Genomic DNA, 17,529 nt, shown 5'->3' on the forward strand with positions numbered 1-17,529 from the left:
CCTTCTACACTGTAAATTCTATAATTCTATGATTAATGGAAGTCTACTTGTCACAATAAAGATTATTACATTATAGGAATTTGAGTCTTTGCAAACCGAGCTTGACTGGAGTTCAACATTATGTCCAAATTAATGTTTCCCATGGTGCATTTGCCAAGGTGTTTTATTAAGCTTTATGAAATGAACACACAACTTGAATATGTCTGCATTAAATAAATATAAATTTTATTAAAAACACCCACATCTCAGCATTATCAGGAATGATATAATAAACAGCTTTCAAATAACTTTCCGCTTTTAGTACATTACTTACAATATTTATAACCAGCCTCATTTTATCTTTTTTCAACATCAGTAAAGAGCAAAGCTAAAGTAAAATACAGAACAGAAACGCATACAAAATGCACACCAAAACTGATTTTTAGTGTCAAATTCAGCGAAGTATCCTACACTTGAGTATACATTAACCTCTAGCTTGAGAAGTGAATAATATATACTGCTGTGCGTCAATCAAGCTGAAATTAAATTCAAGTAATGTCAACACCACTCTGAAGCATCTTCAAGTATGGCTAGCATCAACCCAATACCCTACACGTGCACTTTACTTCCAACAGACAAGTTGCTACTGAAGCTGGGCCCTGTACAAGTGGCACAAGTTCATTCATTCATATGAGATACCAATAACGCCCCCCCTCCCACCCGTGCCCCCCCCCCCCACCCCCCACATGAAAATAACAAGCTTCTCATTTCTTTTCTTTTCTTCCCTTTTATCAGCTCAGTGCATACATCATCCAAATTCTTTAAAAAAAAGGAACTATTACATACTTTCTTGCTTAGAATTAAAACAAAGCCATTGTTTTACTAACGCTCATTTTAAAAGCATCAAGTACATGTATCCCACTATACACATAAAATCCAAATAGGGACTAAACAAAGTGAAGGTATCCCTGAAAATAAAAACAAGATAAAGGGTGATATTAAAACACAGGTGATGTATTGGCATATCCCTGATCTTCTTGTAGAACAAAAGCTTGAGTTTCAAGTTATCAAGTATCAAAATGAAAAAAAAAGTATGTTTATGTCATAAAGACTATTTTAAATTAAACAATGATGGTGTACAAAACACTACTGACTTCTGAATTATCATTTTCCTATTGCTCAGTACAAGAGCTGAGGTATATGACAAGGAACCCAACCCCCTTTACACTTCTTAAACTCACATTTTAACTGTAGCAGATTGAGTAGCACCATTCTGAAAAGAAAAGCTTAAAAAAAAGTATTAGGAAAATATTACAGTACTAAAATAGTAAAAGCGTTAAGTAAAAAAAAAAGAAAATTCTGTTTACAAGTTAATTTACTGTACACTTTTTTTTAAAACCTTTTTTTTGTTTTTTGTGATTTTTATATTTACAAATTAATGATTTAAACATTACCACAGCAAGCCAGCTGCCTGATTTCTCCATTTGGATACAACTAACCCTGTTTTCATCTTCCCTGGCATGTTGTCAGCTCTCCCTCTCTCTTAAAGACACTGCTTACATTGCAACTATTAAAAAAAATTACATTTCTACCCAAACATTAACATCTCATCGCAAATCAAATCTATTGAGTGAATATATAATTCATTTATAAATGTCTTAATTGGTCTAGGATAACCATAGTATTATTGTCAAAAACATGCTGTGAGATAAGTGTTAATATGAAAGTCTAGGATCTAAAACTGCACAATCACTTTAGTGATGTATTATGGACTGTTATGTTTTAATATAACATAGCTGCATACTGAATGCGAGCACCAGAATCAGTGTTTTATGTTCTGTTAAGGTTTCTCCCTTGTGTCCAGTAAATCCCAAACTGTAAGGTAATCAATTACACTTGAGTATACATAGCCGATTATCTGACTTATGGCTAGGATATTATAAAGTACTTTGACAGGTTTTTTTTTTAACAGTAAATCTCTTAATGCCTTGGTACCCTATCACCCTTCAAGTTGTCAAAGCTTAAAATATTCAAAGTGCTTTTTGAACACCAAAATCTTACAAAATATTCTGTAAAATTCATTTTGAGGATCCTTACTACAGAGTCAGAATTCACTGACTCTCCAAAGTACTTTACTACATTTTAAATGTAGGCTCTTTGTTTTAAAACAGGTGTAGCTTTAAGTTAAAATGTGACTATGCCATGAAAGGACACCTCAGCATCAATTAATCAATTGAAAAATGTTAATTATTACGAAACCATTTAAATGGCATTTGAGATTTACATCAAAGATGTTAAAAATCCTCTCAATATAGCACCATGGTCTTCAAACGTTTCATAGCACCATGATCTTCAAACTTTTCAGTGTTTTTCCTGACACATCAACTAAAATCGGTTCTGTTTGAGTTGACAGTTATCCGCAAACAATATATAAAGGCAAAACAAACTGCTAAGAGTTTGACAGACATTTCTTTGTAACAAAAACTACATGTTGGAAATGTGTAGCTTTTAAATGTTGCCTGGTAACAGTAATACTCAGCACCAGAGGATTAGCTTCTCTTCCTGCTTCCAAAGAATAGACTCATTAATGACATTAGAGGTCACTTGTGTCTGGCATAAATATTTAGATTAAATTAATTTACAGAAAGACTCTGCATGCATCTCTATTCTAGAATGATGTTCTGAAACAGCATTTTTTTTGCATAGGACACTTTTCAGCTTGGTCCTTACTATGAACACTCTTTAACAGTTGAGCTGGGATACAGGGTAAGTGTTTTGTAGGCTGTCTCCATTTGCTGGTGTGTTACTCTCTTTTCCCAGTGCTCTTAAACAAAAACACTGTTTTGTTTCCTCATTGGGTATAGCACAGCTGCCTTGCCAAATGCTAGACAGAATATGAGGTAACCCATGTGAGTTAGAAGCTATATCCATCGACTGTAAGGCCCTGTAACCCGTGTGAAGGCATATGGGATCGCTGTAGTTACTGAGTTTGTTGTGAAAGTCAAAGTCCTTTGTGCAAGAGTCTTCATAAACCGCATCTGTGGTGGCTCTATGGGTTCATGGGATTCTGGGACCTCTCGTTTTGCTTTCTTGCTGTAAGATTTGGTAGGCACATAATCCACACCAAGCCTCTCTGCTTCTTCTTCTCTTTCTCTGGCTTTATCTGCCATCTTGGCCTCCCAGAGTGCTAGTCCATGTTTTGGCTCATTCATACTCTTGTGTTGATAAAATACAAGTGATATCCTTGTTGGATGATTTCTGTTGGGGTTCTTCAATGGAGTTGTGGCATGTAGTTCACGTTTTGCACACTCAATAAGAATGGACCCGTGGCATGGTGCCACAGCAACCCCTCCAATATCTTTATCTAGGAAGTTATGTTCACTGTCTGACCAAACCTCTTGAGGCTCTTCTGGAACAGGTACGTTATTTTGTGAAGGCATTTGAGAGGTGGTTTCTGGAACTCTGAGATTGACGGCTGCAGCTACTTCTGCTTGTGAAGCATTAGCCATATCATAAGTAATTGATGTGGGAAGCCTTGAAATGCCATTAGCTCCAAGCATACTAAGTTCATTTTCTTTATTCTCTATCTGGAAAGAATTAGCAGGATGATGATCGTTTGCTCGGTAGGAACTTGTGTATGAAGGGTGTTGGCTGCCACGAGCTACTGCCGAATGATCCAAAGTTTGATTATTCAAATTTGACACGGATTTAGAAGCAGGTTCCGGAGGCTGGGTCTCAACTTGAGTGGAAGAATCGTAAGGAGGATAATGTTGCATGTTTGGTATTCTGTTATCAATCGAGCAACCATTGTAGCCGTTCACCTGCATTCCATAGTTACAAAATCGGCCCATACACATCTGATTATTGCCATACCTGTACGAGTTTGAGAACTGCTGATAGAGAGTCTGAATTGGTGGCAGGGTAAGTTTATTCATTGGAACTTGATAGCGGTACATGTCCATATGATTTGCGAGTGAGGGATAGTAAGTTCCCATATAATGGTGAAAATTATCAATTGGTGTGCTTCCATTGCACTGGTAACCTGGGTAAGTGCTTGATGGGGCAGATTGGTAGAAACCGGAAACTGAATGTTGCTGAATTGTTGGAGGAATGACGCGACCTACAATCAAAGTAGAAAAAAAAAGAGGTTTAGAATGTCAGGTATTTCTATTCAGTAATTAGTTCAGATCAAAGGGCTAACATATGGTACTCAATAGCAGTAGATTATAGGATCCTCACAAACTCGTGAGGCTTTCATAATCTGCTGTCATCTTTCTTATTTATATTTTTATAGAATTGTTTAATTCTGTTCTACAGTCCAATTTTTCAGGAAACATCTTTGTGAAGGCATTTGAGAGGTGGTTTCTGGAACTCTGAGATTGACGGCTGCAGCTACTTCTGCTTGTGAAGCATTAGCCATATCATAATTAATTGATGTGGGAAACCTTGAAATGCCATTAGCTCTAAGCATACTAAGTTCATGTACAGCTTTGTAAGTAGCGATGGAGGCATGCTATGCATGCAGGGAACAAAACATTGCACAGTTCAGTACAACAAATCCCTTTGCAAGTCAGACTTAAAGAGGCCATGGAAAAGAGAAAGCAATTTAGTCCATCAACTTTGAAGGGAGGAATCATAATGAGGATAATACTGGATGTTTAATATTCTTTTATTGATCGCGTAATCACTGTAGCCATAATTTGAATACTATAGTTAGAAAATCTGCCACATACATCTGAGGCTCCCCAGAAAAGAGTCCCTGTCAGGAAGCCCTCCAGGCAAGAGAGTTTAAAAAGAAAAATTCTTTATTCGCCTCCTTTTTCGCATTTTCTCCCAAATTTACACCCACCAACAATAAACAATAATCAGTAACAAATATGTCAATCCCCATATCAATAACAACGATCCCATCCTCCCACCAAACCATTCACCCACATGTTCACATAAACAACTGACAAAAAGGAATCAGGAATCCCCCATCTCCCCATTAACACCCAAAACTCCCCTACCCCCACCAACCCTCTCACATCCCCCCCAACTAATGTTCTATGTTATCCAGTTCTTGAAAGTGCATAATGAATATGAAACTTAACCTTCTCAAGAGTCAAGAATTCCAACAGGTCGCCCCGCCATGCCAGGGCACAGGGTGGAGAGGCTGCTCTCCAACCCATCAGATTCCGCCTTCGGGCGATCAACGAGGCGAAGGCTACAACATCTGCCTCCGCACCCGTTTCCAACCCTGGCTGGTCCGACACCCCGAGTATGGCCTCCCGGGGGCCTGGGTCCAGTTTCACGTGCACCACTTTAGAAATTATCCTAAAAACCTCCTTCCAGTAATCCGCTATCTTGGGACAGGAACAAAACATATGAACGTGGTTAGTGGGCTCCGCTTCCCCCCCACCACGTTCACACACATCTTCTACTCGTTCGAAGAATCGGCTCATCCTCGCCCTCGTGAGGTGTGCTCTGTATACCACCTTCAGCTGTATCAGCCCCAACCACAGGCACAAGGTGGAGGCATTCACTCTCCGGAGCACCTCACACTAGATCCATATCCTCCATATCCTCTCCCAACTCTTCCTCCCACTTTGCTTTGATCCCTTCCAGCGGTGCCTTCTCCTCCTGAAAAATAGCTCCATAGACCGCTGACACAACCCCCTTCTCCAGTCCCCCTGTCGTCAGCACCTCCTCCAGCAATGTGGAGGCCGGCTCCTCTGGGAAGTTCTGTATCTCATTTCTAGCAAAATCTCGAACCTGCATATATCTAAACATTTCCCCCTGCTCCAGCCCATACTTTGCTTCCAGCCCCTTCAATCCTGCAAACCGACCCCTAAGAAACAAATCTTTTAGTGTCTTAATCCCCTTCTCCTCCCATTCCCAAAAATTTCCATCCCACCTCCCTGGCTCAAATCTGTGGTTCCCCTGAAATCGGCATTTCCCTTGACCCTGCCCCCTACCCGAAGTGTTGGCGGAACTGCCTCCAAATTTTCAATGAAGCTATTATTACCGGACTCTCTGAGTACTTCCCCGGGGCTATCGGGAGTGGCACTGTTGCTAGTGCTTTCAATCCTGACCCCCTGCACAAAATCTTCTCCATTCTGACCCACTGGCAATCAACACCTCTGACCCAGCTCCGCACCTTCTCCACATTCGCCGCCCAGTAATAATACATCAGGTTCGGAAGACCCAAACCCCCTGCCTGCCTTCCCCTCTGTAGTCGCACCTTTCTCACTCTGGCCACCTTCACACCCCATATGAACGAAGTAATCCTTCCCTCAATCTCTCTGAAAAAAGCCTTTGGCAAGAAAATCGGCAGGCATTGAAAAATAAACAGAAATCGTGGCAACACGTTCATTTTAACCGCCAGTACCCGATCCGCCAGTGACAGAGGGAAACCATCCCACCTCGCCAGGTCGGCTTTCACTCTCCCCACCAAACTAGAAATGTTGTACCTGCGGAGCCCCTCCCACTCCCGGGCAACCTGCACCCCTAAGTACCTAAAGTGAGTCCCTGTCCTACGGAATGGCAGCCCCCCCACTCCTGCCCCCACACCCGGCCGAGATACCACAAAATACTCTTGTCTAGATTCAGCTTGTACCCCGAGAAAGACCCAAACACCCGAAGCAGCTCCAATATTACCCCTATCGAAATACTCGGTTCCGACACGTATAACAGCAAGTCATTGGAATATAAGGATACCCTATGCTCTATCCCTCCCCCCCCCCGCACTATTCCTTTCCATACCACTGAACTTTTTAATGCGATGGCCAATGGCTCAATCGGCAGTGCAATCAGCAGTGGGGACATAGGACATCCCTGCCTCGTCCCAAGGTGAAGAGAAAAGTATCTCGAGCTGATGTTGCTTGTGCGGACACTCGCCCCTGGCTGCTTGTATAGTAGCTTTACCCAGTTCACAAATCTTGGTCCAATCCCAAACCGCTACAGAACTGCCATCAAGTACCCCCATTCTACCCGGTCAAACGCCTTCTCAGTGTCCAATGCCACAACCACCTCTGTTTCCTTCCCCTCTGCTGGTGCTATAATAACGTTCAATACCCTTCTAATGTTTGAAAAGAGCTAACGTCTGATCTTCACCTATCACCTTCAGGAAGCACTCCTCCAGCCTACCCATCAGTACCTTCGCCAATACTTTTGCGTCCACATTCAGAAGTGATATGGGCCTACATGACCCTCACTCCATCTGATCCTTATCTTTTTTCAGCAATAGGGAGATCGATGCCGGCCCCAAGGTTCATGGCAACACCCCCTTCCCTATCGCCTCTTCAAACATCCCCACCATCAGGGGTACCAGCTTATCCTTGAAATTTTTATAATATTCCACTGGAAACCCATCCGGCCCTGCCACCTTCCCCGACTGAATCCTCCCAATTGCATTCTTTATCTCCTGCTCTCCTATCGCTCCTTAGAACATAGAACAGTACAGCACAGAACAGGCCCTTCGGCCCTTAATGTTGTGCCGAGCAATGATCACCCTACTCAAACCCACGTATCCACCCTATACCCGTAACCCAACAACCCCCCCCCCCCCCCCCCCCCCCTTAACCTTACTTTTTAGGACACTACGGGGAATTTAGCATGGCCAATCCACCTAACCCGCACATCTTTGGACTGTGGGAGGAAACCGGAGCACCCGGAGGAAACCCACGCACACACAGGGAGGACGTGCAGACTCCGCACAGACAGTGACCCAGCCGGGAACTGAACCTGGGACCCTGGAGCTGTGAAGCATTTATGCTAACCACCATGCTACCGTGCTGCCCTTCTAATGTAACCCCGTCCCCCTCCCCTAACCTCGGGTACTCCAACCCATCTAGAAATTCCTGCATCTCACGATCTCCGCCGAGTGGCTCGGACCTGTACAACCTCTGATAAAATTCCTCAAAAACCTTGTTAATCAGATCCGGCGCCACCACCAACTTCCTGGCCCTATCCCTCACCTGTACAATTTCCCTTGCCGCTGCTTCCCTCCGGAGCTGACCTGCTAGCAGACGCCCCGCCTCATCTCCATGTTCATAAACTGCACCTCTTGCTCGTCTCAGTTGGTGCACTGCCTTCCTGGTAGATAGTCGGTCAAAGCTCGCCTGTAGTTGCTTCCTCTTTTCCAGCTTTGCTGGGTCCCCATCCTCTGCAGAACTCCTATCTACCTCCAGCATCTCATCTATTACACTCTGTCGCACCAACCTCTCCTCCTTGTCCACCCTGGCCTTAAACGAGATCACCTCCCCCCTCACCACCGCCTTTAGAGCCTCCCAGACAACTGCCTTCGACGCCTCACTCGTACAGTTGAAACCTACATATTCCTTATTTACCTTTTCAATTTTGTCACAGAACATTTGGTCCCCCAAAAGTCCCACATCCAGTTCCCACACCGGCCTCTGCACTACCCCCTTCTCCAGCACCATATCCACCCAATGCGGAGCGTGATCTGACACTGCAATTGCCGAGTATTCTGACCCCTTAACCCCAGCCAACAAAGCCTTCCCCACCACGAAAAAGTCGATCCACGAATATACCTTGTGGACTGCTGAGAAAAACGATTACTCCCGCTCCCTTGGGTGCAGAAACCTCCAAGGGTCCACCCCTCCCATTTCCACCATTAGCCCAGCCCCCCCCCCCCCATGATGAGACCAGCGAGCACGGCCATGACCTGTCCAACCTTGGCTCCTGCACCAAGTTCCTGTCCCCCCCCCCCCCCCACTATCAGTTTGTGTGTGTCCAAGTCGGGGATTGCGCCAAACACCTTCTTTGCGAATCCCACATCATCCCAATTGGGACCGTATACACTTAACAGCGCCACTAACCTCCCCTCCAGCGCCCCGTCACAATCACATATCTACCCCCTGATCTGCCACCACCTTCTCCATCTGGAAGCGTACCCTTTTGCTGACCATTACGTCTACCCCTCGAGCCCTTCCATCAAGTCCAGAGTAGAATGCCTGACTAACCCAGCCCTTTTTAAGTCTCACCTGGTCCTTCACCCTCAAGTGAGTCTCCTGCAGCATTGCTACGTCGGCTTTCAATCTTTTAACATGCGCAAGCACCTTTGATCTCTTGACCGGACCTCCTAACCCCCTCACGTTCCACGTGACTATCCTAACTGGGGGTCTCTCACCCCCCCACCCACCCTTCTTATCCACCATCATCATACCACCGGGTCCTGCCCCATAAGCCTGACCCGCCCCTGTCCATTATTAATATCAAACTCCTTCCCCCCTCCCTACATTTCCCCTTGAAAAAACATCTCCCAGCATCAATCCCTTCCCCCCGCCCCTCGCTCGCCTCATAGGCCCATTGAAACCTGCTATCCAGGCTCCGATGTCCGCAGCCCTCCTCTAGCCTCACCTCCGTTCACTAGCCAACTTTAGTTGGGTTGCTCCCCCTGCCAAGGTATACCGTCCCCTCCCACCCAGAGAAAGAAAAAAACGAAACAACAATCCAACCCATACAATTCACTCAAATAAGATATAACCGTCGCAACACAGAATGCCAATCAACCCAACTAATAACCCCCCCCCCCCAATGACAGTCCACAGTCTCTCTTCCAGCTCTGCTCCTCACTTCTGTCCCAAGCCTTCTGCCCTCACGAACGCCTCAGCTTTCTCAAAATAAAAGTCTTTGGCACCATATGTCACCCTCAGCTTTGCCGGGTATACCATACCAAATCGCACCCCCTTCTTGTACAGTGCCGTCTTCACTTGCCCGAACGCCACTCGTCTCTTTGCCAACTCCACCGTCAAGTTCAGGTAGATCTGAACTCCGGCACCATCCCACTGCACCTCGCGCTTCTGTTTCGCCCAGTTTAACACCTTCTCCTTCATGCAGTACTTATGGAAACAGATAATTACTGCTCTTGGCAGCTCATTCAGTTTGGGCTTTAGCCTTAGCGGCCGATGAGCTCGGTCCAGTTCATATCGAGAGGGGTTCTCCCCCTCCTCCATCAGCTCCATCAACTTCTTAGCGAAGTACTCTGTTGGCCTTGGACCCTCTATCCCTTCGGGCAAGCCCACAATTCTTAGATTGTGCCGCCTCGAGCGGTTCTCCAAGTCCTCAAGTTTTGCCCGGAGTCCTCTGTTGGTCTTCACCACCCTTCGCAGCTCGTCCCCCATCGAGGTGAGCTGGTCGCTGTGCTGCGACACGGCCTCCTCCACTTCCTTCATCTTCTTGCCCTGCTCTCTCACCTTGGCCGATGTCTTTGCCATAGCTACTCTCACCGGGGCGATTGCCTCTTCCACCAATGACTTCAATGTGCCCAACATCTCCTTCCTCAAAGCCTCCATGTGCCTCGCAAACTGCTTTTCTAGCTCCACCGCCATCACCTCGGTCATCTTCTCCACTGTAGGTAGTGCGGCCCCACCATGCGGTCTGGCCTCCGCCACCTTGTCAGCACTTTTACCCGTCTTCTCATTCAGCGGCGAGCCTTTCCTCCTTTCCTCGACGCTGCTTTTTGCATCCTTTAACGGTTTATTATTTTTCCTTTTTCTCACTATTCCTGCCTTCTTCAATCTCAAATTTCTTTAAAACTTCTTTCTCTTCTTTTTTTTAATATACCTCCAGTATTTCCCTGGGACCGGGCTCAGTCTTCTTACCACATTCTAGGCGGGAGCCATCCGATGTGGGACATCTCACCTACATCGTGCCCTGGCTTCGGGCCTGCCGCCTCGGCCTCCGCTTGGCTCCACCCAGGCCGCTACCTTCCAGTTTTCGGAGGAGAGTTAAAAACAGAAAAAAAATCTTTCTCTTTTCTGCTCGTGGTCTTTGAGGCCTTCAACTTTCAGGATTCTCCTTGGGGAAACAGGTCACGATCCCCGCTCCTCCTCCACGTGCAGCCACCCCCGCTGAACACACTGGGACCTCTACTTCTCCTCTACCACCTTTTCAACCACCCAGCTCCGTTAAACGGAGCTTTGATGCTGTCGCAGGGTGAGGGAGGCAGGGCCAACCCCGGAGAGATTTATTTATACGTATTTCCCCCCCCAAAAAAACTTTGCGGAGAACCCCTGAAAAAGAGCTTCTTCCAAACGCGGCCGCTCCGCTCGCAGACGCCACCTGAAGTCTCCAGGCAAGAGAGTTAAGTGCATTCCAATCACCCCCCTTCAGGCTTGAGTGCTTGTGAAGTGCTCAGCTGGAAATTGACAGTACTTAACTCTGAAGTGGTTGATGTTTGTAAACATTGTGGTCAGAGCACTTCAGAGTTACTGAACCTTGAGGGAAGATAAATAAAGCAAGGTTCACGGCTGTGTGTGGAAGCTGCCAATCACAGCTCACTAAGGGAAACGAATGGCTTGCAGCTCAAGGATCTGAGGGTTCAAACACAGGTCACTTCTTTCTCTTTTGCGATTCCTATGTCTGAGCCAGCAGGTCTTTCCCAGGTGAGTGTTACAACAGCGATTTGTTTTTCCACTGCCTCTGTCTGGACTGCTCTCTAGCTTCCAGACAGAAGTCTCTTTTCTTGGGGTTTCCTGAGAGTTTTCCCTTTTCTGGGAGAGCTTCCTGGGCAGGATCGCTACTCTGAAGATCTCTTTGGGGGGGGGTCCCTCTATTTAGGTGGTCTCTGTGAGGGGTTCCTTAATTTAGGGATGCTCTCTAAGGAGTCCTCCTATTTAGGTGGTCTCTGTGCAGGGTCCCCCTATCTAGGGGTCTCTAGGGGTGGGGCAGGTCGGGTCACCCCCATTCACCCACCAGAAAATCCGAGCTGGGATTTACCAGCTGATTTGTGATGGGGTGGGGGAGGGGGAGGAGGTTGGTGTGTTTATTTGCCGCCCACTCACAATGGCAGCCCAACAGTGGGATTCCCTTGGGAATCGCTTGTACTCCTTGCCATGCATAAATGTGCATGGCGAAGGATAGTGAATTGCTTCCTGATCTGAGCACAAATCAGTTTGGAGAGAGGACATCATCTCCCAAGCGGAGAAATGCGCCCTTGAAAACTGCCGATAGGGAGTCAGAATTGGTGGTAGGGTAGGTTTGTTCATTGGAAACTTTTTGTCACAAGCCAGATGCAGTCAACCATATTATGGATTCTGCCCGCCTAATTGTATTGACCAATTTGAGGTATATATTCTAAATTTTGAAAGGCTAATCAGGTAAACACTGCAATATCTATCCATCCCAGTACTGCAAATTATTCTATTTTCCTTCCCTGTGGCCTTGCTACAATTTGGCCGAGAGATCAGTTATGGGCAATCTGTCCAAAGTGCTCTGGGGTTGAAACTCAGAAACCAAATGTGAAAGGACAGTTATTAGCATGTTGCACTTCTGCCTTCCCTTCATTGGCGTTCGATAAGGATGATGGAGAATTTGTGTATGCAATTTCCCAAATAATAATTGGAACTTGAGCTGAATATCTTACATTTCGGCAGCTCATACTGATGCAAAAGAAATTGAGAGTTTGCTTTTTCTCTTCTCTTGTATTTTGGTGATCAGAATCAGTCAGAACAAAGGGAGCCAGCAGCTCGGCACTACAGATAATTTCCTGGCTGCCATTGTCAAAATCGGAGAAGTTATTTTCAGTCAAACCTGATTTCCATATCATTTTAAGAATTGGAAAAAAAATTCCTAAACCTGGGGATTATTTTTGTCATCTAAAACTGCCTCCAGGTAATTAGTTGCAATATCATATAAATAGCTGCAACATACAAAAGCATGTAATGACTGTGTATCTGAATTAATAATGCTGTATAGTGTTGTGGTAATCTCAAACATTTGAACCATAGAATGATAGAATTTAAAGACAAGTAGACCATTCTGCACATTTTGCTTGTACAGTCCTTCAACTGGAACTCTTTTTTTTAAACAGATTTAGAGCACCCAATTCTTTCTTACCAATTAAGGAGTAATTTAGCATGTCCAATCCACCTATCCTGCATATCTTGTTTTTGGGTTGTGAGGGTGATACCCACACAAACATGGGGAGAATGTGCAAACTCCACATGGACAGTGACCTGGGGCCGGGATTGAAGCCAGGTCTTCAGCACCGTGAGGCAGCAGTGCTAACCACTGCGCCACCAGGCCATCCTTGGAGCTCTCTATTCTATTTTGATTCTACTGATCTTTGCCCATTTCCTTTTGCATTCCTCCTTTGTGCTACTTGTGGTATAGTAGTATAATACCATGTGCACTGGAAGCTTTTAAAGTTGATACTTTTATCATAGTTTGACGTACCTAAAGTTGAGGGTGGAATTCTTAACCGAGAAAAGTTACCATTTTTAAAGCCAAACCATCTAATTCAGACACTGAGAAAGCTACAGTTTATCAGATGATTCACATGAAGACAATGTGATACACAATAGCACAATTGCTTCACAGCTCCAGGGTCCCAGGTTCGATTCCGGCTTGGGTCACTGTCTGTGCGGAGTCTGCACATCTCCCCGTGTGTGCATGGGTTTCCTCTGGGTGCTCCGGTTTCCTCCCACAGTCCAAAGATGTGCAGGTTAGGTGGATTGGCCATGATAAATTGCCCTTAGTGTCCAAAATTGCCCTTAGTGTTGGGTGGGGTTACTAGGTATGGGGATAGGGTGGAGGTGTTGACCTTGGGTAGGGTGCTCTTTCCGAGAGCCGGTGCAGACTCGATGGGCCGAATGGCCTCCTTCTGCACTGTAAATTCTATGATAAACGACATTATAAGGGAAAGCTGTTGCTTGGTTTCCTTCTTCAGTTGTCCTGAGTCACCAGAATTACTCTGCTTTGGTATTGCTAACAATCCTGGAATCGATGGAAAACAATATAAAGACATATAGGAACCTCCCCACCTAGCAAGCCGAAACTTGAACATCAGCTCAATTATCAGGGCTCCTGCAGCAAATCCTTTACCTCTTTAGTTATGAAAAGTTGCCATGAGGCCTGCACTCTGGATATTATCCTGCTGAAGAACACTATTGGTCCGTTCAAATTGTTGGGAGCCTAGGCATCTGCAAGGACTTTCTGCATCATTTTTGTTTAATTTTTCCAATTAAGGGTCAATTTATCATGTCCAATCCACCGACCCTGCACGTCTTTGGATTGTGGGGGTGAGACCCACACAGACACAGGGAGAATGTGCAAACTCTGCACAGTGACCGGGATCGAACCCGGGTCCTCAGTGCCATGAGGCAGCAGTGCTAACCACTACGTCACCATGCCCCCACTACTTCATGTTAACCAGATAATACAATCGTCCAAAACTCCGTGGGTGAGGAGAACTGGGTCAATAAAATCTCCTGAACTCCCTTTACCCACTGGCTACACTAATTGTCCAATGACTTTGGACTTCTTCTTGCAAACCACCCAGACTCTCTCTCACTATTCCATGTTTCCCATTATTTCCTTCCAAGGATTCAGCCACAAATGTATGGCTCACTGGTTTGTAGCTCCGAGTTACCTTCAGAGATTTTATCAATTGCCAATTTTTGCCCTGTACAATTTTGTAGAGTGGGTGATAATGAATCACAGCCCATTTTACATCTCTGCTGACAGTGAGTTTCATTGAAGTCAATAGAAATAAAAATTGAAAGAGATGTAAAATGAGCTGTCAATTTGTGATTGCCCATTTAACACTATTCTGCAAAGTTCAAGTTGGTCTCCATTGTGGTTGTCCTTCTCTAATTTTTGGGCACTACTTACCAGTGAGTCCCTAAACATCCTCGCCAAGAACTATCCCAATTAATCCCTGGTAAAGCAAATTCGTCCTCAACCATTTTAACAAACTGTTATCTCGTAAGACTCTGACAATAGTTGATAGTTGGTTCTATTATTTTGCACAGAATGGAAATAAAGCTACCCAGTACCCTTGGCTTCCAATTGTTTTGTCCCCTTTGTGAATATAGTCATTACTTTAGCCTATTTCTAAACGACTGGCTGTTCCATATGACCAGGGATAACCTCATCATTATTGCTGGTGCCTCAAAATCTTCTCTGTAGTCTGTACATACTGGGATTAAGGTCATCTATTGCTTGGGATTTACTTGTTCTGAGGTTTTTTTTGCCCATCCATGTTTTCCACCGCTTTGTATCAGTTATTGGTTTTATTTTGAGGATTTCAGTTTAATGAAGGCGTATTACTCTAATCTTCCCATATGAATAAATGAAGGACGAAATCACTTGCAATCTTGGAATGTGGGCAACATCAGAAAAGCACATTTATTGCCCACCCCCAATTGTTCTGAGGTGGTAGTTGGTAGCTCTCGAGTCCACACCACTCCTTGTAAAGGTGGGGTTTCCACAATAGTGCTTGGTGGTTTGTGCTCTTTTACATTCTTTTAGGTACATTTTGTTACCGCTTCCCTGACAGCTCTTTTCCTGGTTCAGTACAATGTAATTATTTACTGGTGTGCTTGATAGTCATACTCTCATCATAGCCTTTATTTTTTATTGGTATTGTAAAATATTTCATTTTGTTTTTGTGTCTCGGTGATTTAATTTGTTTCTCTTTACCTTCCTAAACGTTTCTTTTGACTACTCTCATAATCTCTTTGTATTCTCTCTTATGCACACCACCGCTATCTATGTCTTTAATGCATGCCCCTTTCCTGACATCACTTGTTCCCTTTTGCTTTTATTCATCCCTGAAGCCTCACTTGTGTTTAGTTTGTTCTCTTCATTGGAACATCTCTTCCCTGCACTCTGGTGAACACTGTTTGAATTGTTTCCCATAATCTTCCAGTCTTCTCTGGACTAAGGGGAGGTGCCAGAGGGCTGGAAAATTGCAAATGTTACACAGTTGTTCAAAAACCTTTGTGAGGATAACCCCAGCAATTACAGGCTCGTCAGTTTAACATCAGTCGTGGGCAAGTTTCAAGAATGAGTTGTTCGGAATAGAATTAGGAGTCTCATTGAAAAATGTGGGCTGATTAGCAAGAGTCAGGATGGATTTCTAAAGAGGAAATCATGCTTAATTAACTTGCTGGAGTTTTTTGAGGAGCTAACAAAAAGGGTTAATGAGTGTAATGCTGTTGCTGTGGTGTACTTGACTTTCAGAAGGCATTTGATGCAGTCCCACACAACAGATGTGTGAGAAAAGTTAGAACTCCTGGGATAAAGGGGACAGTAGCAACATGGATACAAAATTGGCTGAATAATAGGAAGCAGAGAGCTTTGTAAGTGATGTTCCCCAGGGGTCAGTATTGGGACCCTTGCGTCCCCTGATTTTTCTTAATGATCTAGACCTTGGTGTACAGGGAACAATTTCAGAGTTTGCCTATGACATAAAAATTGGAAGACGACAGTGTGGAACTTCAAAAAGACATAGGCAAGTTGATAGAGTGGGCAGATAGGTCAGAGATGAAGTTCCATGCGGAGAAGTGTGAGGTGATGCATTTTGGTAGGAAGAACATGGAGAGACAATACAAAATAAAGTGTAAAATTCTTAAAAAGGGGTGGCACGTGGCCCAGTGGTTAGCATTGCTGTCTACGGCGCTGAGGACCCGGTTTCGAATCCCGGCCCTGGGTCACTGTCCATATGGAGTTTGCATTCTCCCCGTGTCTGCGTGGGTTTGACCCCAACAACTCAAAGATGTGTAGGTTAGGTGGATTGCCCTGGCTAAATTGCTCCTTAATTGGAAAAAAATAATTGGGTACTCTAAATGTATTTATTTTTTAAAATAATTCTTCAAAAGGAGTGCAAGAGCAGAGGGGCCTGTGTGTATATTTGCATGGATCATTGAAGGTGGCAGGACAGGTGAAGAGAGCAGTTAATAAGCATATAATAGTCTGGACCTATTAACAGAGGTATAGAGTACAACAGTAAGATAAGGCGGTTATGCTGAATGTGTTCAAGACACTTATTAGACCTCAGCTGCAATATTGTGTACAATTCTGGGAGCCACAATATAGGAAGGATGTAAACATATTGGAGAGAGTTTACAGGGATGAGAAACTTCTGTTATAAGGATAGTTTGGAGAGGTTAAGACTACTTGGAGAGAAGAAGACTAAGAGGAGATTTGATAGAGATGTTCAAAATCATGAAGGGGCTGGACAGCAGGTGGGGAGAAACTGTTCCCACTTGTAAAAGGTCGGGAATGAGAGGGCACAGATTTAAAGTGATTTGCAAAAGAAGCAATTATGATATGAGAAAAACTTTTTTGCACAATGGTCTGAGTAGTTCAGGTCTGGAAGCCTAAGAATGTGGTGGAGGGAGGTTCAATTGAGCTATTCAAGAGGGCACTAGATGATTACTTGAATGGAAACAATGTACAGGGGTAGGGAGGAAAGGCAAGAGAATAGCACTAGGGCATAATGCTTGTTTGGAGAGCCGATGCAGACACAATGGGCTTCCTTCTGCACTGTAAAGATTCTGTGAGTCTTTGATCTTTGTTCTACACTGTTGGCCGCCAATATAGTCACCCACTTCATTTTCCAAAATCCTATTTTTAACCCTAAAATACAGGTTTTCTCCAATTTATTAACGTTTTTTTTCAACTATTTATGCCCTCTCTGTCATCAACTTAAAATGTATTATATATTATGGTCATCATTGTCGAAATGTTCCCTACTTTTACTTCTCTTATCTGCCCTGGTTCAGACTCCACTACCCGATCCAATGGCAAATATTCCCT

The 17,529-nt window shown here is 44.5% G+C and overlaps 1 protein-coding gene across 4 annotated transcripts in view; it reads right to left on the minus strand.

Moving 5' to 3' along the window:
• Nucleotides 1-760: 760 nt before the first annotated feature.
• The window catches only part of LOC119970213 (methylcytosine dioxygenase TET2-like), a 174,336-nt gene continuing 157,567 nt past the window's right edge, over nt 761-17,529 (minus strand). For all 4 annotated transcript variants that reach the window (XM_038804468.1, XM_038804469.1, XM_038804466.1 and 1 more), the window contains one exon: nt 761-4,099. In XM_038804468.1, coding sequence (XP_038660396.1) covers nt 2,901-4,099 — 1,199 coding nt within the window. In that variant the 3' untranslated portion in view covers nt 761-2,900. The remainder of the gene's footprint in view (nt 4,100-17,529) is intronic.

Source organism: Scyliorhinus canicula, chromosome 8, assembly GCF_902713615.1.
Source record: "Scyliorhinus canicula chromosome 8, sScyCan1.1, whole genome shotgun sequence".
Classification (NCBI taxonomy): domain Eukaryota; kingdom Metazoa; phylum Chordata; class Chondrichthyes; order Carcharhiniformes; family Scyliorhinidae; genus Scyliorhinus; species Scyliorhinus canicula.